Genomic DNA, 24,857 nt, shown 5'->3' with positions numbered 1-24,857 from the left:
ATGGTCTCTCCCAACCTACATGCCATACTGACCGTGGTGGTAGAAGTGGAGTCGGGGAGGCGATCAGGTAAGAAGTCCTCCACATTTCAGAGGAAGTGTAGTCCAGGAGAGTCTCTTGGAAGAGGGGGAGGGTTAGGCCAGCTTAGGTTGGAAAACTGAGGCAAAGCTTGAGGGCAGGACTCAGGAATCCCAGAGCCAGTTTTCCTCATGAAAGCTGATATGCAGTCTACCTTTCTCAGGCCCTGAGGACAGCAGTAGCCCCACACTCCTGGTGGGGCCCACAAACCTCCGTTTGCTTCAGCCTGGAACTCTAGAGACTCAGGTGGATGGGCGTTGTGTGTGTGGCGGCGGGAAGGGGACAGGTGAGGGGAAGGGGAGTGGGGCAGGGAGTGCAGGGGAAGATGGGAATATCACGATCGACCCCAGCCCTGCCCACAGGAACAAAGCTTCACCTTTGACAGAGTCCTGGGCCCTGATGCTGCTCAGGTAAGGAGGTCTGGGAGGGTGATGAGAGGAGGGTAGGAGCCCTCAGGCCCCTGGATCCTGGGGTGCCAGCTGCCTCTAGAGCTCCTTTGCTCAGGGCACCTGAGTCAGTGGATTGTGCCTGTGTCTCCCTGCAGGAGGCAGAGCAGGAGCTGCTGGCATGTGTCCAGTCCACATTGGGCTCTGTGGGCCGAGGGTACAGTGTGGCCCTGTTGCTCCGGGGGAGGGAAACAGAGGCACCCCGACTTGTGCCTCAGGTGAGTCCCAGAGGAGCCACCAGGGCACAGGCCTCATGCGGCTCAGGGTTTGCCTCCCCCTGAGACTTCTGAGAATCTTCCCTGCCCACATGAGCCCTCACTGGGGCTCCTACAGCAAGCACCCTGTTGGTCCACGCAGGATGTTTTGCCAGCGTCAATTTATGCAGCTACTGGGAGGTCATGGAAGGTGGGAAGGGGCTGGGTACGGTGGTTCACACCTGTAATCCCAGCACTTCGGGAGGCTGAGGTGGGTGGGTCACCTGAGGTCAGGAGTTCGAGACCAGTCTGGCCAACATGGCAAAATCCCATCTCTACTAAAAATATAAAAATTAGCTGGGTGTGGTGGTGGGCACCTGTAATCCCAGCTTCTTGGGCAGCTGAGGCAGCAGAATCACTTGAATCTGTGAGGCAGAGGTTGCAGTGAGCCGAGATCATGCCACTGAACTACAGCCTGGGCAGCAAGGACAAAACTCCATAAAAAAAAAAAAAAAAAGACAAAAACAACAAAAAAAATTTTAATAAAAATTAAAATAAAGGAAGATGGGAGGCTGGGGCTGATAGGGTGACGGTTAGAGAGGGGTGGCATGAAAAGATCAAATATCCAAGGAGATCTGATTTTCACAGTTCCTGGTGATACTAATTATAAACTTGGGAGCTTTATAGTGGGGGCTTCATTAAAATGCCCCCAAACTAAAATAGCTGCCTCAGAACTTGTCGTGGATCCCTGTGCAGCAAACAGCAGGTCCCACTGAGAATGTCTGCTCACTTTCTGACTTGCTGTGAACATGAAGATTGGTGCTATTTCTGTCCTGGATACCATGTCCCCAGTAGTATGGGGCATTGACACAGACTTCACTCTCAGGAAATGTTGAAGGACAGATTCGTGCTTTCTTAATCCTTATTGAATGCTTCTCTACTTTAGCTGCTGCAGATACTGTTTGAGGAAGCTCTGCCCCTCAGCTGCTCTGATCCTGTGCTTAGCATTCTTAGCCTGGTGCAGGTGAGACCCTTGTGGGAGGGGAGAGAGTGGGACTTGGGAACCAGGGCCAGGGCGATGATGCAGAAGGAGCCCGAGGTTTATGGGGAGCCAGAGAGCGTGGGTCCAGCCTCACTCTGCTGCTCATCGGCATGGGTGTGCCTCTCTGAGTTCTCCTCTCCTCTGACTGCAAAAAGGCTGAATTCATGGTGCCATGTTTAGACCCCAGGAGGGTCATATGAGCTGAAAGTAGGGAAAGGCTCAGTTTATAACAAGTGTGCTTGTGTGAACCCAGTTCAGCCCCAGTGGAAGGACCCAGGACCTGCTCTCTTCAGGGATGGAGAACCTGTCAGTGCTGGACGTGGCCCCTCTGGGCTTGTGAGTGTTCAGGGCCCAGTGGAGTCTGAGGGTGCTTATCTTAAGGTAGGGCTGCCTCACTGAAGTTGAGCTTTTGGGGTCTCCACCCACTGCTACCCCAGGGGAAGAAAGCTCTGAGCTTGGGATCATGCTTACAGGGTCAAGGGCTGCTCTCAGGATCCCCTCCTACTCTCTTCCTTCATCTCATGTGCTCATCCCTCTCACTCCCCTCACCCCACTTACACCTCTTCAGCTTACACCACCTCAACTCTATTCCCCAGCCCCATGTCCCGACTCAGTCATTGTCACACTGGGTGATTTTGAGCATCTCACTGAGCAGGACTTCAGTTTCTCCATCTGTAAAATGGCAGTGATCCCAACTATCCTGCTCACAGGAGGGAAAATAAAATCCTGAGGATGAGAAACATTTAGGGAGGTTACAGGCTATGGGGACCTCCAAGGGCTCCCCACATAGAGGTTCTTGGGGGCTGGACAGAACTTGGTCCTTTGGAGCTGAGCTCAGCCTCTGCTTCCTCCAGGGTGGTAGAAGATGCCACTGAAGTGGAGGTGTCTGACTCAAAAGCTGCCTCAGAGCTGTACTTGCAGGCCACCGCGGGTGAAGGCAGGTGAGGACAAGAGAGTATCTGTCACCCTATCCCCGCTAGGCATTGGGCCTGAGTCCACCCTTTTCTCCACAGGACCTGCTGTCTGCTCACTCTCATCGTGTCCTGCCCAGGGCCTGACCCTCCTGAGGGGCCCAGGACCCAAGGTGTGTGGCGAGGGGCTCTACGGATCCTGCAGCTCCCAGGAGCCCCGTAAGTCTGAAGGGGCCTTCTGACTGCATTGAAGGGTGAGGTGGGGAGCTGAATTACAGAGGGAAAGGCCCAAGATAGCATCAAAGTCTCTCCTGTCCTCAACCCCATAATAAGAGCACCCCAGAACACAAGTTAAGCCCCATTGTTGGCAGATGACGTGGTCAAAAGCAACTGGATAGAGAATTAGTGAAACCAATAAATAAAAATAAATATTTTCCAGCCTGGGCAACCGGCCAAAACCCCATCTCTATAAAAAATACCCAAAAAAATCAGCCAGGCATGGTGGTGCAACATCTGTAGTCCCAGCTACTCAGGAGGCTGAGGTGGGAGGATGGCTTGAGCCCAGGAGGTTGAGGCTGCAATGAGCCATGATCACACCACAGCACTACAGCCTGGGTGACAGAGTGAGTCTCAAAAAATAGAAATAAATACGTAAATAAATAAATATCTCTAGCCACTGGTTTGTTTGTTTTTTTTCATATGTTGATAAATGCACCAGGGACAGCTTTTTTTTTTTTTTAATGCAAAAGTTAAATGTATTTTATCTTTGTTCTATTATTAGCAGATAACCTTAATAAAATAGCTATTATTTACAACAAAATATCATGTAATTTTAAATTGATCACTTTTTATTTCTATGGAAAAGCAACACTGGCATGTATTGTTGCTGAAGGTGAAGCAGCTTTTTGATTCTGTTCTGTTCTACTCTGTGTTCTGAGATGTGTATCAGACACCGGCCACACACCCCAGATGTGCTCGGGGCACAGCCTGGCCCTACAGAGCATTCTGGTCTGCAGGTGAGCACCTAAGGCCCTGCCATTCCCACTTCTTATTGTCATATTTACTTAGTTCTCAGTACCTCTGTCCATCTTTAAATGACTTAAGTGAGAGTACATTAAAGTAGCTTAGATGTTCCTAAGCTTCCGCAGAGCACGTCGCATCTGTGACAGCAATTCAGAAAAAGAGCAAACTTTCTTTTATTCTTAATGGTACACAGCATAAGAGAACAGCTTAGGCAGTTCACTGTAACTGATGGTCCTGATGTCCTCATTCATAAACTGAAAACTCCCCACAGAAGCTTCTGTAAGTATAATGTTAAATAGGTCTATAAACACAACAGCAACAATAAGAATATAAACCAAATGCCCAGTTATGGGAAACTGGTGAAGAAATTTACTGATAAACCCACTGTGATGGTGTGTGTGTGTGGGGGGGGGTGTGTGTCAACTTAGCTTCAGTGACAGTCCCTAGTTATTTAAGCTAGGTGCTGCTGTGAAGGTATTTTGCAGATGTGATGGATATTAAGAGTATCCTGAAAGATCTGGGTGAACCCGATTCAATCAGTTGAAAAGCTTTAAAAGCAGAAGCCTAAAAATGCCTTAAAAGCTGAAGCTTCCCGGAAAAAGAAAAGAAATTCCATTCATGGGCAGTGGCATCTGCTATACTTGTGCCTGTGGAGTTCCATTCTGCTCACTCTTTTCCCTCCTGACTGCTCATAGACAACACTTGTGGTCTGTGCCCATGACCTCCCTGATTCTGGACTTACTTAGCCAGCATTCACAATCTTGTAAGCCATTTCCTTTAACAAATTTGTTTATATATGAAAAACACTGGTTCTTCCTCTCTAATTAAAGCCTGGACAACACGCTCACAAATTAGGAGATGCTGCTGTTAGAAGGAATAAGGTATACATTTTAGGCCCTTCAAGACTCCAATAAATGATAGTAAAATAATAGCAAAGAAAAACCTTACTTTGGGGTTAAGAAATCACAGATTGATAAACCAGGGACAGTTTTGCAAATAGCATCTTCAAGCATTTTTGTCTAATTTTTCAGACCTTTTTTTTACCACTTTTTAAATTTTTACATTACTAATTCCTTTTCAGCTACTTATATCTCTTCTGATCTATCAGATTGAAAACTTGGAAAGAACCTAAATGTTCAAAGCCAAGACTGGGAAATTCCCAAAAAGTCTTATCTTCAGGTCCTACTTTACATCCTTTACTCAAGTGCTCTAAAGTTATGAAAATATGAAGTAATGACAGGAAATAGTTATTTCAAACCAGCTTGCATATTTGTAATGTCATGGAAATGTTGCCAAATTCAGAAGTGCCTGAAAACAAATTGCAGTAAAACAAAAAAGAAGAGGAAAATGTACCCTAAATTCCAAACTACTTTAAAGTATTTTCTTTCTTTTATCATGTATACTTATTAAAAAAAAAACAGATTTATTAACATATAATTTACACACACTGAAGTTCACTCTTTTGAAATGTACAGTTCAGTGGTTTTTTAGTACATTCACAATGTTGTGCATTGATCAGCACTATCTAATTTTAGAACATTAAGTCACACCAGAAAGGAAACCCGTAAACCCGTTTCCATTTGCAAGCATTCCTCATTCTGCCACCCACTCCCAGCCCAGGGCAATCACGAATCTATTTTCTGTCTCTGTAGATTTGCTACTCTGGGCTTTTCATGTGAATGGAACCATACAATATGTGGTCTTCCTGTCTGGCTTCTTTCACTTAGGATAATGTTTTCAAGGTTTATCCACTTGTGTGAATCAGAACTTTATTCTTTGTTCTTTTTTATTGACAAATAATATTCCATTGTATGGATATACCATATTTTGTTTATCCATTCATCCATTGATGGGCATTTGGATTGTTTCCACTTTTGGCTACTATATATATTTTTTCTTTTCTTTCTTTTTTTTTTTTGAGATGGAGTCTCGCTCTGTCACCCAAGCTGGAGTGCAATGGCGTGATCTCGGCTCACTGCAAACTCTGCCTCCCGGGTTCAAGTGATTTTCCTGCCTCAGTCTCCTGAGTAGCTGGGATTACAGGCGCCCACCATCATACCCAGCTAATTTTTGTATTTTTAGTAGAGATGGGGTTTCATTGTTGGCCAGGCTGGTCTCAAACTCCTGACCTCAAATGATCCACCTGCCTCGGCCTCCCAAAGTGCTGGGATTACAGGCATGAGCCACCGCACCCGGACATCTTTTCTTGTCTTTCTCTCTCCCTTTGTTAGAGATGTAGTCTGACTTTGTTGCCCAGACTGGTCTCAAACTCGTGGCCTCAAGCAATCCTCCCATCTCAGATTCCCAAATCACTGGGATTACAGGCATGAGCCACTATGCCTAGCTACTCTTTTGGCTATTTTAAATAATGTTGCTATGAACATTCACATATAAGTTTTTATTTGGACATGTGTTTTCAATTATCTCAGACATAAACCAAGAAGTGGTATTGCTGGGTCATATCGTAACTGTTTTAAAAGTTGTTTGTATGTTTGTCTTTATCGAGGTAAAGTTCACATAATATAAAATTAACTATTACCCATTTTATAATGTACAATTTAGTGACTCCTGGTACATTCGCAATGTTGTGGAACTATCTAGTTCCATCATTTGGCTATTGTGAATAGTGCTGCTGTGAACATTCATGTACAAGTATTTGTTTGAATACCTCTTTTCAATTATTTTGGGTATTTACCTAGGAGTGGAATAGCTGGGTCATATAGATATGGTAAGTCTATGTTTAACTTTTGAGGCACTACCACACTGCTTTCTACAGCACTGCACCATTTTGTATTTCCTCCAGCAATGTACGATGGTTCCAACTTCTCCACAATTACCAACATTTGTTATCTTCCGTGTTTTCGATTATGGCCAACCTAGTGGTTTTGAAGTGGCATCTCATTTTTATTTGATTTGCATTTCCCTAATGACTAATTATATTGAGCAGCTATTCATGTGCTTGTTGGCCATCTCTAGATCTTCTTTGTGGAAACGTCTATTCAAATCCTTCACCTATTTTTAAATTGGGTTATTTGTGTCTTTCTTGTTGTGTTAAGAGTTCTTTATATATTCTGTATACTAGACCCTTATCAGTTATGTGATTTGCAAACATTTTCTTCTGTTTCATAGGTCATCTTTTCACTTTCTTTCTTTTTTTCTTTCTTTTTTTTTTTTTTTTTTAAGACAGAGTTTTGCTCTTGTTGCCCAGGCTGCAGTGCAATGGCGTGATTGACAACCTCTGCCTCTTGGGTTCAAGAAATTCTCCTGCCTCAGCCTCCCAAGTAGCTGGGATTACAGGTGCCTGCCACCACGCCTGGCTATCTTTTTACTTTTTTTGATAGTGTCCTTCAATACACCAAACTTTAAAATTTTTATGAAGCCCAATTTATCTTTTGTTGCTCATGCTTTTGGTGTTATACCTAAGCAACCATTGCAAAATCCAAAGTCAGGAAGATTCACCCCTACGTTTTCTTCTAATAGTTTTATAGCTTTATCTCTTACACTTAGGTCATTGATCCATTTTGAGTTAATTTTTTGTATTAGTATGGCGTAATCGTCCAACTTCATTCTATCCAGTTCTCCCAGCACCATTTGCTAAAGAGACTACTATTTCCAATTGACTGGTCCCGGCACCCTTGTCAAAAATCAGTTGGTCACATATATATGGATTTATGTCAAGACTCTCAATTATATTACATTGATTTATATAGCCTTTATCATATTGTGAAACTTTTCTTTTATTTCTACGTTCTTGAATGTTTTTTAATCATGAAAAGGTGTCAGTTCTCGTCAAAGGCTATCCTCATGGCAATACCACACTGTTTTGATTTAATTTAACTTAATTTAATTTTGTTTTACATACAGGGTCTCCCTCTGTCACCCAGGCTGGAATGCAGTGATGCAGTCAAGGCTTACTGCAGCCTTGACCTCTCAGGCTCAAGTGACCCTCCTGCCTCAGCCTCCTAAGTAGCTGGGACTACAGGTGCACACCTCCACATCTAGCTAATTTAAAAAAATTTTTTTTTTTTTTGTAGAAATAAGGAGATCATTATTTTGCCCAGGCTGGTCTCAAATTCCTGGGCTCAAGCTGTCCTCCCATCTTGGCCTTCCAAGGTGTTGGGATTACAGGGGTGAGCCACTGGGCCCAGCCTGACACTATATTATTTACTGTAGCTTCGTAGTAAGCTTTGAAATGGAAAAGTGTAAGTCCTTCAACTTTGTTCTTTTTTTTTGAGATGGAGTTTCGCTCTGCTGCCCAGGCTGGAGTGCAGTGGCGTGATCTTGGCTCACTGCAACCTCTGCCTCCTGGGTTCAAGTGATTCTCCTGCCTCAGCCTCCTGAGTAGCTGGGATTACAAGCGCATGCTACCATGCCCAGCTAATTTTTGTATTTTTAGTAGAGACAGGGTTTCACCATGTTGGTCAGGCTGGTCTTGAACTTCTTTTTTTTTTTTTTTTTTGGAGTGGAGTTTTGCTCTGGCGCCCAGTCTTGAGTACAGTGGCCGGATCTCAGCTCACTGCAAGCTCCGCCTCCCGGGTTCACGCCATTCTCCTGCCTCAGCCTCCCGAGTAGCTGGGACTACAGGCGCCTGCCACCTCGCCCGGCTAGTTTTTTGTATTTTTAGTAGAGACGGGGTTTCACCGTGTTAGCCAGGATGGTCTCGATCTCCTGACCTCGTGATCCACCCATCTCGGCCTCCCAAAGTGCTGGGATTACAGGCTTGAGCCACCGCGCCCGGCCTGGTCTTGAACTTCTGACCTCGTGATCTGCCCGCCTTGGCCTCCCAAAATGCTGGGATCACAGGCATGAGCCACCACGCCCAGCCCTCAACTTCGTTCTTCTTTTCAACATTGTTTTGGCTATTCAGGGCTCCTTGCAATTCCATAGGAATTTTAGGATTTGGCTTTTCCATTTCTAAAAAAAAAAAAAAAAAAGCCATTGGGATTTTGATAGGCATTGTATTGAATCTCTAGATTTGTTGGGAATACTATCATCTTCATGATATTAAGTCTTCCAATTCATGAACAATGAGCACAAGGCTGTTTTTTCATATATTTAAGTTCTCTTTATTTCAGCAGTGTTTTGCAGTTTTCAGGGTATAAGGTTTACACCTCCTTGGTTAAATTTATTTCTTAGTATTTTTATTATTTTTGATGTTATCAGAAGTGGAATTTTAAAAATTACCAGGCCGGGTGCAGTGGCTCACACCTATAATCCCAGCACTTTGGGAGGCCGAGGTGGGTGGATCACCTAGGGTCAGGAGTTCGAGACCAGCCTAGCCAACATGGTGAAACCCTGTCTCAAACTAAAAATAAAAAATTAGCTGGGTGTGGTGGTGGGTGCCTGTAGTCCCAGCTACTTGGGAGGCTGAGGCAAGAGAATCACTTGAACCCAGGAGGTGGAGGTTGCAGTGATCTGAGATCACACCACTGCACTCCAGCCTGGGCAACAGAGTGAGACTCCATCTCAAAAAAAAAAATTCCTTTTTGGACGGTTCATTTCTAGTGTATGGAAAGTAAGTATTTTAGGCTGGGCACTGTGACTCATGCCTGCAATTCCAGCACTTTGGGAGGCCATGCCAGGAGGATTGCTTGAGCCCAGGAGTTTGAGACCAACCTGGGCAATATAGTGAGACCTCGTCTCTACAAAAAAATAAAAAAATTAGCTGGGCATGATGGTGTATGCCTGCACTCTCATCTACTCAATAGGCTGACATGGGAGGTCTAGACTGCAGTGAACCTTGACTGCATCACTGCATACAAGCCTGGGTGACATAGCTAGACCCTATCAAAAAACAGAAAAAAGAGACATAACTGATTCTTTTTTTTTTTTTTTTTTTTTTTTTCAGACGGAGTCTTGCTCTGTCGCCCAGGCTGGAGTGCAATGGCATGATCTTGGCTCACTGCAACCTCTGCCTTCTGAGTTCAAGCAATTCTCTGCCTCAGCCTCCTGAGTAGGTGGGATTACAGGCGCCTGCCACCATGCCCAGCTAATTTTTTTTTGTATTTTTAGTAGAGACGGGGTTTCACCATCTTGGCCAGGCTGGTATTGAACTCCAGACTTTGTAATCCACCTGCCTCGGCCTCCCAAAGTGCTGGGATTACAGGTGTGAGTCACCACACCTGGCTAGACAACTGATTTTTGCGTGTTGATTTTGTATTCTGCAACTTTACTGAATTTGATTATTAGTTCTAATAGTTCTTTTTGGATATGGATTTTTTAGGATGTTCTGTATATAAAATTATATCATTTGCAACTTGAGATAGTTTTATTTCTTCCTTTCCTATTTCAATAATTTTGTTTCTTTTTCTTGCCTGATTGTTCTGGCTAGAACTTCTAATACAAGGTTGAATGGCAGTGGTGATAGTAGTCATACTTACATTCTTGATCTGAGGGGAAAGATTTTAGTCTTTCACCATTGCTTGTGATATTGGCTGTCGGTTTTTCTATATATGCCCTTAATCATGTTATGAAATTTCCCTTTTATTCCTATTTTGTTGAGTATTTTTCTCATGAAAGGATGTTGGGTATTGTCAAAGGCTTTTCTGCATCAGTTGAAATGATCCTCAGATTTTTTCTACATTCTATTAATGTGGTATATTATATATTGATTTATTTTCATGTTGAACTACCCTTGCATTCCTGGGATAAATCTCAGTTGGTCATGATGTATAAGTCTTCTAATACTCAGTGGATTCCATTGGCTAGTATTTTATTGAGAGCTTTTGTGTCTACATTCAACAGGATATTAGTGTGTAATTTTATTTTCTTGTGTTGTCTTTGGTTTTGGTATTGGGGCAATGTTGGCCTCATAGGATGAGTTAGAAAGTCTTCCTTTTTATTCTATTTTTTGGAGCAGTGTAAGAAGAATTGGTGTTACTTATTCTTCAACTGTTTGCTAGAATTCACCAGTGAAGTCATTTGGTCCTGGGTTTTTCTTTGTTGGGAGGTTTTTGATTACTGATTCAATCTCGCCATTTTTTTTTTTTTAATTTTGAGATGGAGTCTTGCTCTGTTGCCCAGGCTGGAATAAAGTGGCATGATCTCAGCTCACTGCAACCTCTGCCTCCCTTGTTCAAGTGATTCTCCTGCCTTAAACTCCCGAGTATCTGGGATTACAGGCACGCACCACCACGACCATCTAATTTTTGTATTTTTTTAGTAGAGTTGGGATTTCACCATATTGGTCAGGCTGGTCTCAAACTCCTGACCTCATGATCCACCTGCCTCGGTCTCCCAAAGTGCTGTGATTACAGGTGTGAGCCACTGTGCCCTGCCTGATTCAGTGTCTTTACCTGGTATAGGTCTATTCAGAATTTCTATTTCTTCTGGAGTCAGTTTTGGTCATTTGTGTGTTTCTAGGAATTTGTTCATTTCATCTAAGTTCTCTAATTTGTTGGTGTATAATTGTGGCATTCTCTTGTAATCATTTTTATTTCTGTAAGGTTGGTAGCAATGTCCTCACTTTCACTTCTAATGTTAGTAATATGAGTCTTCTGTCTTTCTTAGTCAATCTAGCTAAAAGTTTGTCCATTTTTAAGTTTTTTTTAAAAGAGAAAAGCCTTTTTGGCCAGACAGTGTGGCTCGTGTCTGTAATCCCAGCACTTTGGGAGGCTAAGGTGTGTGGATAACAAGGTCAGGAGATCGAGACCAGCCTGGTCAACATGGTGAAACCCCATCTCTACTAAAAATACAAAAATTAGCTGGGCATGTTGGCATGGTGGAAATTCTAGCCACTACGGAGGCTGAGGAAGGAGAATTGCTTGAACCAGGGATTCGGATGTTGCAGTGAGCCAAGATCACACCACTGCAGTCCAGCCTGGTGACACAGCAAGACTCTGACTCAAAAAAAAAAAAAAAAAAAAAAAGAGAGAGAAAAGCCTTTTTAATATGAAACCTATGTATTTGGGAACAAAAATGCAATACACAGTAAGAAACCATATTCTATTAATTATGACATTCTGTAATCTACGAACACAGAAAATTTCATTATTAAGAAACACCAACAGGAAAAAAAACTCTATAAAGTCCTATTCATTTTATTTTGTTAGGGAAAAGGATGTTAATTTGGCTATTGTCACAGTTCCATCATGTCTACTCTCCTTGTAAGTTCAGCTTCATTGCTGTCTAATTCTTGCTTTGCTTCTTCAATTTTCATTTGAGCAAGAGGGGAATTCAGCATTAAGTCTAAATAGGACTCAAACTTTTTCTTCAAAGGTATAGTCTGTTGCTTTAATTTGGCCAGTTTCTCTGACAGTGCTACTAAGGACTGATGAGACAGAGAAGCATCCATGCCTCTGGCTGAAAGTTGCTCCTCTGTAGCCTTGATTCCAAATCTGAATTCCTCTGACTTTGCTTTTAGAAAGTTCATGTTCTGACTACGAGTATCAACTTTGGCCCTTTCTGTGGACAGATGCAACTTTGCTTTCTTGAGATCCTCTTGTAGACATTTTTCAAACATTAAGTTGCAGTTAGATTTTTTTCAAGTTTTTCCAGTTCAATCTTGATTTCTTCACCTTCGGATTTGGTGCGAAAGAGATCAGAGGTCAAATCATTCACTGCAAGGATAAAACTAGCTAGTAAGTCATCCTTTGTTTCAAGGGCCACCATGCTGTCAACCAAAGCATTCAGATACCTGGAACCAGTGCTAGAGAAATTGGCAGGGGAAAAATTCACACTATCCATGAGAAGGTCTTGAAGATACTAGGCTTCTGACTTGTATTCACTTGTTTTCTGCTTCAAGTCCTCTATTACCAGGTAGTCATCCTTGTCCCGGACCCTGTTGGGTTCTGAAAGGTGATGTAAAATCTCTGTGGTCCGTGGGTTCACATCATACTGTGGAATGGGATGATCTCCAAATATTTATTTTAACCATGCAGCAACCTGCGTTTCTTTCTCCTCCAGGGGCTCCATAGCTACCACTCCTGCTCATTTAAAACTTTTTTTTCAAGGAGTCAACTTTGGTTTCATTGATTTTCTATTATTTTATATTCTCTTTTTCATTTATCTCTGTTTGGATCTCTATTCTTTTCTTTCTTCTGTTAGCTTTGGGTTTATTTTTCTCTTTTTCTAGTTCCTTGAGGTGTCCAGTTAAATTACTGGTTTCAGAGCTTCCTTTTTCATGTAGGTGTTTATACTTACAAATTTCCCTCTGAGCACTACTTTTGCTTCATCACGTAAGTATTGATATGTTGTGTTTTTGTTTTCATTCTTCTGAAAGTATTTTCTAACTCTCTGTGTGATTTCTCTTCTGACCCATTGGTTGTTTAATTTCTACATAGTTATGAATTTTCCAGTTTCTCTTCTGTTACTCATTTCTAGTTTATTCCACTATGGCTAGAGAAGATACTTTGTGTGATTTTAATTTTTAAATATGATTGACACTTGCTTTGTGGCCTAGCATATGGTCTACTTTGGAGAATGTTCCATGCACTTCAGAAGAATGTGTATTCTGTTATTTTGGGATTGAGTGTTCTAAACATGTCTCTTAGGTCTGAATTGTTTAGTGTTACTTAAGTCCTCTACTTCCTTTTTGATCATTTGTCTACTTGTTCTACTTAGTACTGAAACTGGGGAAGCTGGGTGCAGTGGCATGCACCTGTAATCCCAGCTACTCAGGAGGCTGAGGCAGGAGGATTGCTTGAGCCTAGGAATTCAAGACCAGCCTGGGCAATAATAGTGAGACCTTTTCTCAAAAAAAGAAAAAGAAAAGAAAAGAAAGTAGAGTATTGAAGTCTCCAACTATTACTGTAGAACTATCTATTTCTCCCTTCATTTCTGTCCACTTTTGCTTCGCATATTTGGTCTTTTGTCAAGTGCATACATGTTTATATTTGTTTTATCTTTTTGATGAGTTGAACCTTTTATGAATATATAATGTACTTCTTTGTCTCTTGTAACAATTTTTGACTTACAGTCTATTTGGTGTGATATTTATATAGCCACTACAGACTCTTTTATATCTTTTTCCATCTTCTTACTTTTAACCTATTTGTGTCTTTGGATCTAAAGTGGGTCTTGGCTGGGCATGGCAGCTCATGCCTGTAATCCCAACACTTTTGGAGGCCAAGGTAGAAGAATCACTTGAGTTCAGAAGTTTGAAACCAGACTAGGCAACATAATAAGATCCCATATCTACAAAAAATAAAAATAACTAGGTATAGTGGCACATACCTGTAGCTCCAGCTACTTGGAGGCTGAGGCAGGAGGATCACTTGAGCCTGGGAGGTTGAGGCTGCAGTGAGCCTTGATCACATCACTGTACTCCAGCCTAGGCAACAGGGTGAGACCCTGTCTCTTAAAAAAATAAAGAAAATAAAGTGAGTCTCTTGTAGACAACACATAGATAAATTATGTTTTTTTTTTTCAATCTATTCTTCCATCCAAAAAAAAAAAAGACCTATTCTTCCAAACTTTGTTATTTAATTAGGGAGTTTATTCCATTTACTTTTAAAGTGATCACTGATAACAAATACTTACTCCTGCCATCTTGCTATTTGGCTATATATTTTTGTTTCTTAATTCCTCTAATTTTGCCTTTTGTATTTAATTGATTTTTTGCAATGTGCTGTGTTGATTTTTTTTCACATTACCTTTTTGATATTTTTTCCTTTTTTTTTCTATTCCAATTTCTTTCCTCTGACAGGATACAAGACAAACACTCAGTTTGCCTGAGTTTTAAAAGGATATTTCCTTTGCCCCAATTAATGAGCAATAAAGACATAAATCCATTTTAAAAAGTGAACAGGGGGTTTTTCCATATTTTTAAAGGTTATTTTTCTGGACAGGCATGGTGGTGCAGGCCTGTGGTCCTAGCTACTCAGGAAGCTGAAGTGGGAGGATCACTGGAGCCTGGAAAGTTGAGGCTGCAGTGAGCCGTGATCGTGCCACTATACTCTAGCCTGGCTGACAGAGTGATACCCTGTCTAAAAAAACAAAACAAACAAACAAAAAAACCCCACTTATTTTCCTTGTGGCCATTTTGGAGATTACAATTAATATCTTAAATTTCATTTATTTATTTATTTATTTAGAGACAGAGTCTCGCTCTGTCTCCAGGCTGGAGTGCAGTGGCGTGATCTCAGCTCACTGCAACCTCTGCCTCCCGGGTTCAAGTGAGTCTCCTGCCTCAGCCTCCCATGTAGCTGGGACTACAGGTGCAGCTAATTTTTGTATTTTTTAGTAGAGATGGGGTTTCACCATGTTGGCCAGGATGGTCCTGATCTCTTGACCTCGTGATCTGCCCACAGCCTCCCAAAGTGCTGGAATTACAGTCGTGAGCCACCGTGTCTGGCTAATATCTTAAATTTAAAACAGTCTCACCAGGCACAATGGTATGCACCTGTAATCCCAGCTACTCGGGAGGCTGAGGCAGGAGGATCTTTTGAACCCAGAAGTTTGAAACCAGCTTGGGCAACATAGTGAGACCTCATCTAAAACAAACAAACAAACAAACAAAAACCATATAGCAATCCAGCTTGAATTAATACCAACTTAGCTTCAATATCTATAAAGATTTTACCACTATACATCTGCATCTTTTCCCATTATGTTGCTAATGTCACAAATTACATCTTTATACATTGTGTGCCCATTATCATAGGTTTACAATTATTGTTTTATGCATTTGTTTTTTAAATCCTATGGGCAAAAAAGAGGAGTTACAAACAAAAAATGCAATATTATGGGCTTTTATGTTTACACATGTAGTTACCTTATTATTGTTCCTTATTTCTTTATATGGCTTCAAGTTACTGTCTAGTGTCCTTTCATTTTGGGTTGATGGACTCTCTTTAGCATTTTTGGTAAGGCAAGTCTACTAATGATGAATTACTTCAGCTTTGATTTATCTGGGAGTGTCATAATTTTGCCTTCATTTTTGAAGGATAGTTTTGCCAGATATATAATTCTTGATTGGCAGGATTTTTTTTAAAGCACTTTAAATACCATTGTCTCTTTGTATCTTTTTGGGGATTCGCTCCAGGATCCCCCCGCAGGTATCAACATTCACAGATGTTCAAGTGTCTTATATAAAATGGTGTGGGCCAGGCACAGTGGCTCATGCCTGTAATTCCAGCCTTTGGGAGGCCAAAGCAGAAGGACTGCTTGAGCCCAGGAGTTTGAGACCAGGCTGGGCAACATAGTGAGATCTTGTCACTACAAAAAATAAAAATAAAAAAGACTGTAAAAAACAGTAATAATAGCTACTTGAGGGGCTGAAGTGATAGCTTGAGTCCAGGAGGTCAAGGCTTCAGTGAGCCATGATCACACCACTGCACTCCAGCCTGGGTGACAGAGCAAGACCTTATCTAAAAAAATACTGATAAAAATAACTGGGTGTGGTGCTCACACCTGTAATCCCAGCACTTTGGGAGGCCAATGTGGGTGGATCACTTGAGGTCAGGAATTTGAGACCAGTCTGGCCAACATGGTGAAACCCTGTCTCTACTAAAAACACAAAAATTAGGTGGGCACCATGGCTCCCGCCTGTAATCCCAGCACCTTGGGAGGCCAAGGCAGGTGGATCACCTGAGGTCAGGAATTTGAGACCAGCCTGGCCATCATGGTGAAACCCCGTATCTACCAAAAATATAAAAATAAGCTGGGCGTGGTGGTGGGTGCCTGTAATCCCAGCTACTGGGGAGGTCAAGGCAGGAAAATTGCTTGAACCCGGGAGGTGGAGGTTGCAGTGAGCTGAGATCACACTACTGCACTCCAGCCTGGGTGACAGAGTGAGACTATCTAAAAAGGAAAACAACAACAACAACACACAAAAAAAACTAATAAAAATAAAAAATAAAATGTTATAGTATTTGCACATAACCTACGTACATCCTTCCACATACTTTAAGTCATCTCTAGATTACTTATAATTCCTAATACAATGTAAATGTTATGTAAATTGTTATACTGTATTGTCTAGGGAATCATGACAAGAAAGAGTCTGTACATGCTCAGTACAGACAAAACCATTTTTCTCTCAAATATTTTTGATTCATGCTTGCTTGAATCCACAGATGCAGAGCCTATGGATATAAAGGGCCAACTTTATGATATCTCCATGGTTTCTGGGGATAAATCTGTTTTTAGTCTTATTGAAGATCCATTGCACATAATAAACTGCTTCTCTCTTGCTGTTTTCAAGATTCTCTCTTTTTTTTTTTTTTTTTTTGAGACGTAGTTTCGCTCTGTCGCCCAGGCTGGAGTGCAGTGGCCAGATCTCAGCTCACTACAAGCTCCGCCTCCCGGGTTCACGCCATTCTCCTGCCTCAGCCTCCCAAGTAGCTGGGACTACAGGTGCCCGCCACCTTGCCCGGCTAGTTTTTTTGTACTTTTTAGTGGAGACGGGGTTTCACCATATTAACCAGGATGGTCTCGATCTCCTGACCTCGTGATCCGCCCGTCTCAGCCTCCCAAAGTGCTGGGATTACAGGCTTGAGCCACCGCGCCCGGCCAAGATTCTCTCTTTATCTTTGTGGGTTTTTTTTTTTTTTTCTGAAGACTGTATTCTTTGTATTCACTGAAGCCTTCATTTTGTTATTTTAGTTGTTAGCCAGTGATCTAACATAGAATTCCTTAAATGCCTGCGACCAAAAAAAAAGTTTTGTTTTGTTTTTTAAAAAGGAAGAAGAAAGAAACAAATAAAAAAGAAACGAAAAGAATAAAGAAGAATATGAAAAAGAAAACAAAGGAAGGAAGGAAGGAAAAAAGAAAAAGAAAAACTTTTCCAGGTCTTTGCAGGTTGGCTGTGTGGAGTCACTCCTAAGCTTAGCCAGGCAATTTACAGCTCTGTTTTAGCCTTCACTTCCTGCTTGTGCTGAGCCCAAAGACCAGACAGAGATGAAAGCTTATTGTCTTATTGGGCCTTTTCTGCACATGAGTCCTACCCTGGGTGTGCTTTCTACACTCTCTGGTACACATGGGAACTTTCTGAAGCCCTTATTCTCCCAAAAATATCACTTCCAAACTTTTCCCAGTCTTTCAGGGTGTCAATTGTTTGCCTCAACTGTTATTTTTGCTTCAGGCAGCAGTGCCTTGTTCTTTTGTTCTTCAACAGTTTCCAGGGAACATCCTCTGTGTAGCTGCTCTGCCTTGAGAGAGTTCTGAGACAGGTGAAGCAAAGAGATTTCCCTTTCATCAGTTCTTGGGGGGAAACTCCAGAAAATCAAAAAAGATAAACACGATTCATTGGGAACAAGATCTTCTCTGCTCCCTTCCTAACCAGGAACCCCCACCAGAAATTTGGGCTACTGTCTTCAAGATTAGCCCTGTGCTGGGGAGGGGTTGGAGCGAGGGTAAGTTAAAACACCACAGAGATCTCTTATGATGTTTAAATTGCCTCTCCTGGTTAAGCATTTGTTGCTGTAAACCTCTATCTTTCAGAGTTAAAATAAGGTTGTTTCTGGCAATTTTTGCTAGGTATTTCTGGGGATGGATGGACTCCTGGAGTTCCCTACTCTGTGATTTTCACTGATGTCATCTTCTTTTGCCCATTTTAAAATTGGGTTATTTGTCTTTCTATTATTGAGTTGTAAGAGCTCTTTATATATTCTTGGTACAAGTCACTTGTCAGGTACACAATTTAAATTTTTTACCGTGAGAATCTATTACTTCTTTTTTAAAAATTTGTTTGTATTTTTGAGACAGACTCTCACTTTATTGCCCAGGCTGGAGGGCAGGCAGTGGTGTGATCTTGGCTCACTGAAACCTCTGCTCTCTGGGTTCAAGCAATTCTCCTGCCTCAGCCTCTCTAGTAGCTGGGATTACAGGTGTGTGCTACTACATCTGGCTAATTTTTGTATTTTTAGTAGAGACAAGGTTTCACTATGTCAGCCAGGCTGGTCTCAAACTCCTGACCTCAAGTGATCTGCCAGCCTCGGCCTCCCAAAGTGCTGGGATTATAGGTGTGAGCCACCATGCCCATGGAGAATGTATTACTTTTGTAACTCAAAAAGTAATACTAATAGAGATCTGTATGATGTTTCAAATCTGTCTGGTAATGCACAAAAGTTTCTGGAAATAGTTGCCCTTTCCATCAGAGTGTAACTCTGTCCAGTTTCTTTCCCCCTCCACCAGTGGACATCGCCTTTCTTCCTCTCCCTCTTGCAGAGACTGCCCCCTGCTGCGGGTGTTGGCTGGTGAAGTTGTTGGTGAGGAGGCGGAGGGCTCTTTACCATGGATTGTCTCACAGCTTTTGGAAGGAAACAACTACAGTGGCCTGCTTCTTCGCCTGGACCCCCAAGGTGGCCAGGGGGAGAGTGTGGGGTTCTTTGGGAAGCTCTGAGATCTGTCCTTAGGCCTGCCTCACCCATCACCCAACCAACCTCAGCCCCAACTCCAGCCCAGAGAGAGAGCCTGACCCTCCAAGAGGGCCCCAGAGTGCCTAGGCTGACAGAGACTGGAGAGGCAAAGCAAGGTCAACAGTGAAAGTAACCCCTCACCCTTCAGAGGCCTTAAACCACTTACCAAGCATTTTTGCACAAATGCCTTTGATTCTTACCAAAACCCCATGAGGCAGATATAATTTACAAATAAGGAAAGAGAGGCAGGCCTAATTTATAGATGAAGAGAGAGAGATAAGAGAAGAGAAGGGAGTCTCCTATTTTCATACACCCGTTAAAAATCAAGCCTCAGCCGGGCGCGGTGGCTCAAGCCTGTAATCCCAGCACTTTGGGAGGCCGAGGCGGGTGGATCACGAGGTCAGGAGATCGAGACTATCCTGGCGAACATGGTGAAACCCCGTCTCTACTAAAAATACAAAAAAACTAGCCGGGCGTGGTGGCGGGCGCCTGTAGTCCCAGCTACTCGGAGGCTGAGGCGTGAGAATGGCGTGAACCCGGGAGGCGGAGCTTGCAGTGAGCGGAGATCGCGCCACTGTACTCCAGCCTGGGTGACAGAGCGAGACTCCGTCTCAAAAAAAAAAAAAAAAAAAAAAAAAAAAAAAAAAAAAATCAAGCCTCAGCTGAGTACGGCGGCTCATGCCTGCAATCCCAGTATTTTGGGAGGCTGACATGGGCAGATCACCTGAGGTCAGGAGTTCGTTGGCCAGGCCACTAGCCTGGCCAACATGGTGAAACTCCATCTCTACTAAATATACAAAAATTAGCTGGGCATGGTGGCGGGCGCCTGTAGTCCCAGCTACTTGGGAGGCTGAGGCAGAAGAGCTGCTTGAACCTGGGAGGCAGAGGTTGCAGTGAGCCAAGATCGTGCTACTGCACTCTAGCCTGGGCGATAGAGCGGGACTCCATCTCAAAAAAATAAAATAAATAAATAAATAAAACCTCTGTGTCCTTAATGTAGATGCTGGCAGAAAAAAAGAAAAAAAAATCAAGCCTCTGAAATGTTATGATGTCAGGGATTTGGGGGAGGTCGAGGTGGGGGTATTGATCAAACAGAAATGGCATGAGTTGATAACTGTCAAAGCTAGGTGACAAGTACACAGGATTTCCTATACTTTGTGTATGTTTGAAATTTTCCATAATAAAAGAGTAAAAAATGTCTGGCCCTCGTCTCCAAAATCAACAAACACACATTCATTTGGCTAGCAAGTTCCCAGACCTCCCCTGTGCAAGGTCCCTTGGAATGAGGAAGATAAGTTAGAGCAGTTCACACCCACAAGGATAAAGCAGTGAGGGCCAGACGTGTTTACCTTCAGGCCAGTTTGGTATCATGATGAAGGGCATGGGCTTGAGTTTTGGCTCTGCCACTTGCCAAGAAGTTGCTTGACCTCTTTGAGCTTCTATTGCCTCATCTGGAAAATGTCGGGGGAGGCAGGATAGATTACAGCTTCTGCCTGATTGGAGTGTTGTGTGGATAAAAAGAGGCAATCCATGAACAGCCTTAGTGAAGTGTCATCAAGCACATGTAAAAGCCTAGAGGGGGTTAGATATTTTTATGAATAGTACTACTAACAAAAAGTAAAAGTATTACAGGCCGCGTGCTTTGGAGTCCACAGGAAGGAGTAATTCACTTGGAGTGTCCCTTTACTAGGTAGCTCCCTCAGTTTGCTCCAGGCTGCTCTGTTGGGGGCCTCAAGAAGGAGGATGCAGGTGAAACAGGTGAGGCCCACCCTGTGGGATGCAGTAGAAGAGGCTCGGGCCCGCCGGGCTGGCCTGAGGCCCCTGCGTTTAGGCCTCCTTGAGGACACCCTGACATACAGTGGGCTAAGCCAGCTGGGAAGGGCACTGCGGGAGTTAGAGGTGAGCAAGGTGAAGCCGGAGGGCATCTGGGCCAGCCATGGCCAGTACCCACCTTGAACCCTTTCTCCATAGGTGGTAAAAGCGTGGAGCCAGCACCCAAGAAGAAAGATGCTCCAAGGAGCCAGAGCTGAGGCAATGAGGCTTCCAGAACCACAGGTATGTCTTCGCATTCACCCTTTTGGGAGCCACATTTGTGTCTGCCTTCTTGTCTTCTTTCCAAAGCACTTTGAGGAAGACCTCCATTCATTCATTGACTTATTGATTCCCAAACACTTACTGACCACCCACTGTGTGCTGGGCCCAGTGCCACTTAGGCCCTGGGAATTCCCTGCCCTCATGGAGTTTATAATCTCCTGGGAAGAAACAATTACACCACCATCATCGGTGCTCTGAAAGGCTTATAAACAGAGTTCTGTGGGGCATCTAAATTAGCCTTGGCAAGAGAGGGATGGAAGACTTCATGGAGGAAGTGATTCCTGAAGGAGGTCAACAAAAACGAGTGAACAACCTGAAGGCAGAGAGAATGACAGGCAAAGACTCAGAGGCAAGAAAGTGCTTGGTCCCCTTGAGGTAGTGCAAGCAGCTCAATTTGTTGGAGAATAGAACTTGAGGGAGAGTCAGGAGAGAAGGACTGGAGAGGACAGCAGGGGCCAGGTCACACAGGGCTTTGTAAAACAGAGATGTTTGGACTTTGTCTTAAAGGTCACAGGTGAGCCACAGAAGTATTTTAAGCAGGAAAGAATACTGTGTGTCCTTTTCAGGTGAGCAAACTGAGGCTTAAAGAAAAGATGTGAGGCTGAGCATGGTGGCTCATGCCTATAATCCCAGCACTTTGGGAGGCCGAGGTGGGTGGATCACCTGAGGTCAGGAGTTCGAGACCAGCCTGGCCAACTTGGAGAAATCCCGTCTCTACTAAAAATACAAAAATTAGCCTGGTGTGGTGGTGCATGCTTGTAGTCCCAGCTACTTGGGAGTCTGAGGCAGGAGGATCACTTGAACCCAGGAAGCAGAGGTTGCAGTGAGCCGAGATCATGCCATTGGACTCCAACGTGGGCATCAAGAGTGAAACTCCATCTCAAAAAAAAAAAAAAAAAAAAAAGAAAGAAAAAAGAGAAAAGAAAAGAAAAGATGTGAGAGGGCTGGGAGCCCTCTCAAGGTGAAACCCCATCTCTACTCAAAAATACAAAAATTAGCCATGCATGGTGGCGCATGCTTGTAGTCCCAGTTACTCAGGAGGCTGAGGTGGGAGAGCCACCTGAACCCGGGAGGCGCAGGTTGAAGTGAGCTGAGATTGCACCACTGCACTCCACCCTGGGTGACACAGCAGGACTCTGTCATAAAAAAGAAAAAGAAAAGAAAGGATGTGAGACCTGTGAGCCTGGGGTCACAGGTGTAATCGGGAGCAGCAAAAGTATAATCACACTCAAGTCCTTAGACTCCTAATCTAGTGCTCTTTCATCTCCTTAGGCTGCATGGCCTTTCTGGTCTTCCATGATTTATCACAGGGTGGTTGAAACCCTGCCCCTGTCCAGCCTCTTCTGGCCTTTCTCGTCTTTTTTCATAATTGCTTACAACTTGTTTTTACAGCCTTGGGGCTTGGGAATCAGGCATGGTAGCTCCTATTTATTGAGCAAGAGCCTTACTGCTCAGTGCTTTCAGTGCAGTACTTCACTTCATTCTCTCTACAACTTTTATCAGCTCGATTTGATAGAGAAGCATATGGAGACTAGGCCAGTCACCTGCTCGAGGTCATTCAGCTAAGAAGAGGAGGGGCTGGGACCCTGATCTGTCTGATTTCCAAGCCCTGATCTTAACCTACACTGTCCTGGGAGAAAAGGTGTGGAATGGTCACTTCTAATATCTTCTCAGCAGGTGATAGAGTCACCAGTAAGCCAGAGCCCATGCCTCGAGGGAGAGCCCCAAGGTGGGTCTGGGACTTGGGGATGAGCTGGGAGTGGGAGGTATTCTCTGCCTTTGGTGTGATTCATTACATTTTCCTCTAGTGGCAGGAAGAACGGCAACTCTAAGGTGTGGGCTCCACCAAAAGAATCCTCTCAGGCACCCTAAGGAACAGGTAATACCTCATGTACCCCAGGAATGACTGGAAGCCATAGGGGGAGTGAAGAGCTGCAAAGCCCAGCTAATGTGCCTCTGCTTACCCTGCCCCAATATCAAGGAGAAATGTGAAGTTTTTGACAAATAAAGGACCTGAGGGTGACTAGACCCCTAAGGGAGGGCCATGGGGAGGGACTGTTTTCCTACTTATTGGATTAAGGGTATAGGATCCTTAGGGGCACTATGGCACCTCTTGGCAGAGCCACTACCTTCCTCTTCCCACCATGGCCTCCTGAGTCTCTGCCCATGCTACAAGCTCTTCCAGGCCAGTTAGGTCCTGGATGTTATTCTGGCAGCAGCCCTGGTGATGAGGTATTGGAAAAGTTGGGCTCTGGTCCTAAATCTGCGCACACACATGGACTTCTGACTGAGCCCAGCAGGTACCAGATGTGGCCCTGCAGTTCTTCTTGGCCCAGGCCCGGAGGCAGAGACTGAGGGAGCAGCACCAAATTTGGATTTGAGAGAAGCTGAAGCATTTGGAACAGAAGGAGGAGGTGGCAGATGACCAGATCAAAGACCTGGTGACTGAAGAGGAGGTAAGGAGAGTCAAATAGAGGACTTGAGGCTCTAATTGGTCCAGGCACTGTGCTAGGGCTGGGATCCATCATCAGTCACTACCGACTGGTTCATACTCTCTCTCATGGCCCTCACAGACTTGTCAGGGATAGATGAGGCAATTCTCAGTGCTAAGTGATGGGTCTGGGGAGTTAGGGGCATGTGGGACCAAAAAGGCATATCTGATCCAGGCTGGAGTGGATCAGAGGAGATGGCATCTAAGTTGAGCCTTAAAGGGCAGGCAGAAATCAGCCAGGGGAATTCACTGGACACTGAGCTTCACAAGGGCAGTTACCGCTCATCACATCAAGGCACTCATAGATACAACTTATTTGAACAAATTAAGAAACATAACGTGTATGTGGTGGGGGTGGTTGGAGTGGTGACATGTTCTCAGAGAAGACAAGACAGAGCAAAGGTTCAGAGGGAAGCAATGGCAAAGTGGGTCCTGTAAACTGCAAATTCTCCAATCTGGCTGGAGCTGAACACGTGCGTAGTCAGAAGCAAGGCTAAAGAGACAAGTGTGTGCCACAGCTCTGGCTTTGGATTTTACCCCAAGAAGAGTTGCAAACCATTGAAAGGCATGTGCCATGTCAGCTCTGACCTTCACTAGCCATGAGAATTTGGGCAAGTTAGGTCACTTCTCTGATTCACTGTTGTCAAATCTGTAAGACGACAATGCCACATATGGTTGTTATTGGATAAAATAATACACTTGAAGTATTTAGCACAGAGCCTGGCACACAGGTGGCACTCAACAAAGAGTATGTGTTATCACTGAAGGCCTGCAAGGAGAGGCAGAGATGGCAGCAGGAACAGATGGTGCTGAGATTCCAGCTGGAGGCCCTTCAGGAAGAGCGGGACACGGCAGAGCAGGACCTGGCAGCCCTCTATGACCTGCATGTGCAGGCCACTCGAGCTCAGACACACCATGTGCTGCGGGTTAGTGGGGATGGAGGGCAGGCCTTGAGCTGGCTCCAAGGCTGGCTGAGTGACAGGTATCTCTGAATCTGGGTACAGGTATTCCGAGCCTGGCAGGGCCAGTGGGAGGAACGGGCCATGACCACAGAGCACCGTCACTGCAGCCTGCTGGTGGGCATCCTGGAAGAAGCCATCAACCTGGCCACACAGAATCAGGAGCTCCAAGCTCAGAACCAGCAACTTCGGCAGGGTGCAGACTAGGCTGGGGGCAGTCATGCTGGACCGTCCTGGGGAGAAACCTGATCAGGAACCCTTTAGAGGAAGTTTCCTGTCTCCTCATTCTGGAGGGTCCTAGAAGGGAGAGAAAGGTGAGATA

At 44.0% G+C, this 24,857-nt stretch overlaps 1 protein-coding gene, 1 non-coding gene and 1 pseudogene across 2 annotated transcripts; 1 reads left to right on the top strand and 2 right to left on the bottom strand.

Moving 5' to 3' along the window:
* On the top strand, positions 1-24,836 carry LOC112627083. Its single transcript, XM_025389418.1, is given in 12 exon segments — positions 1-67; positions 487-740; positions 1,663-1,751; positions 2,023-2,094; positions 2,613-2,699; positions 18,801-18,934; positions 20,682-20,890; positions 20,963-21,046; positions 23,383-23,541; positions 24,344-24,502; positions 24,581-24,762; positions 24,764-24,836. Coding segments are annotated over 12 exon segments (1,569 nt in total).
* LOC112626023 lies at positions 11,564-12,605 on the bottom strand (annotated as a pseudogene).
* On the bottom strand, positions 14,320-14,445 carry LOC112627269. Its single transcript, XR_003120116.1, has one exon. It is a non-coding gene; the product is annotated as a small nucleolar RNA SNORA27 (small nucleolar RNA).
* Positions 24,837-24,857: the final 21 nt, after the last annotated feature.

This window comes from Theropithecus gelada, chromosome 6 (assembly GCF_003255815.1).
Source record: "Theropithecus gelada isolate Dixy chromosome 6, Tgel_1.0, whole genome shotgun sequence".
Lineage (NCBI taxonomy): Eukaryota > Metazoa > Chordata > Mammalia > Primates > Cercopithecidae > Theropithecus > Theropithecus gelada.
The sequence above is the reverse complement of the archived record's forward strand: the minus strand, read 5'-3'. Positions and strand labels throughout refer to the sequence as shown.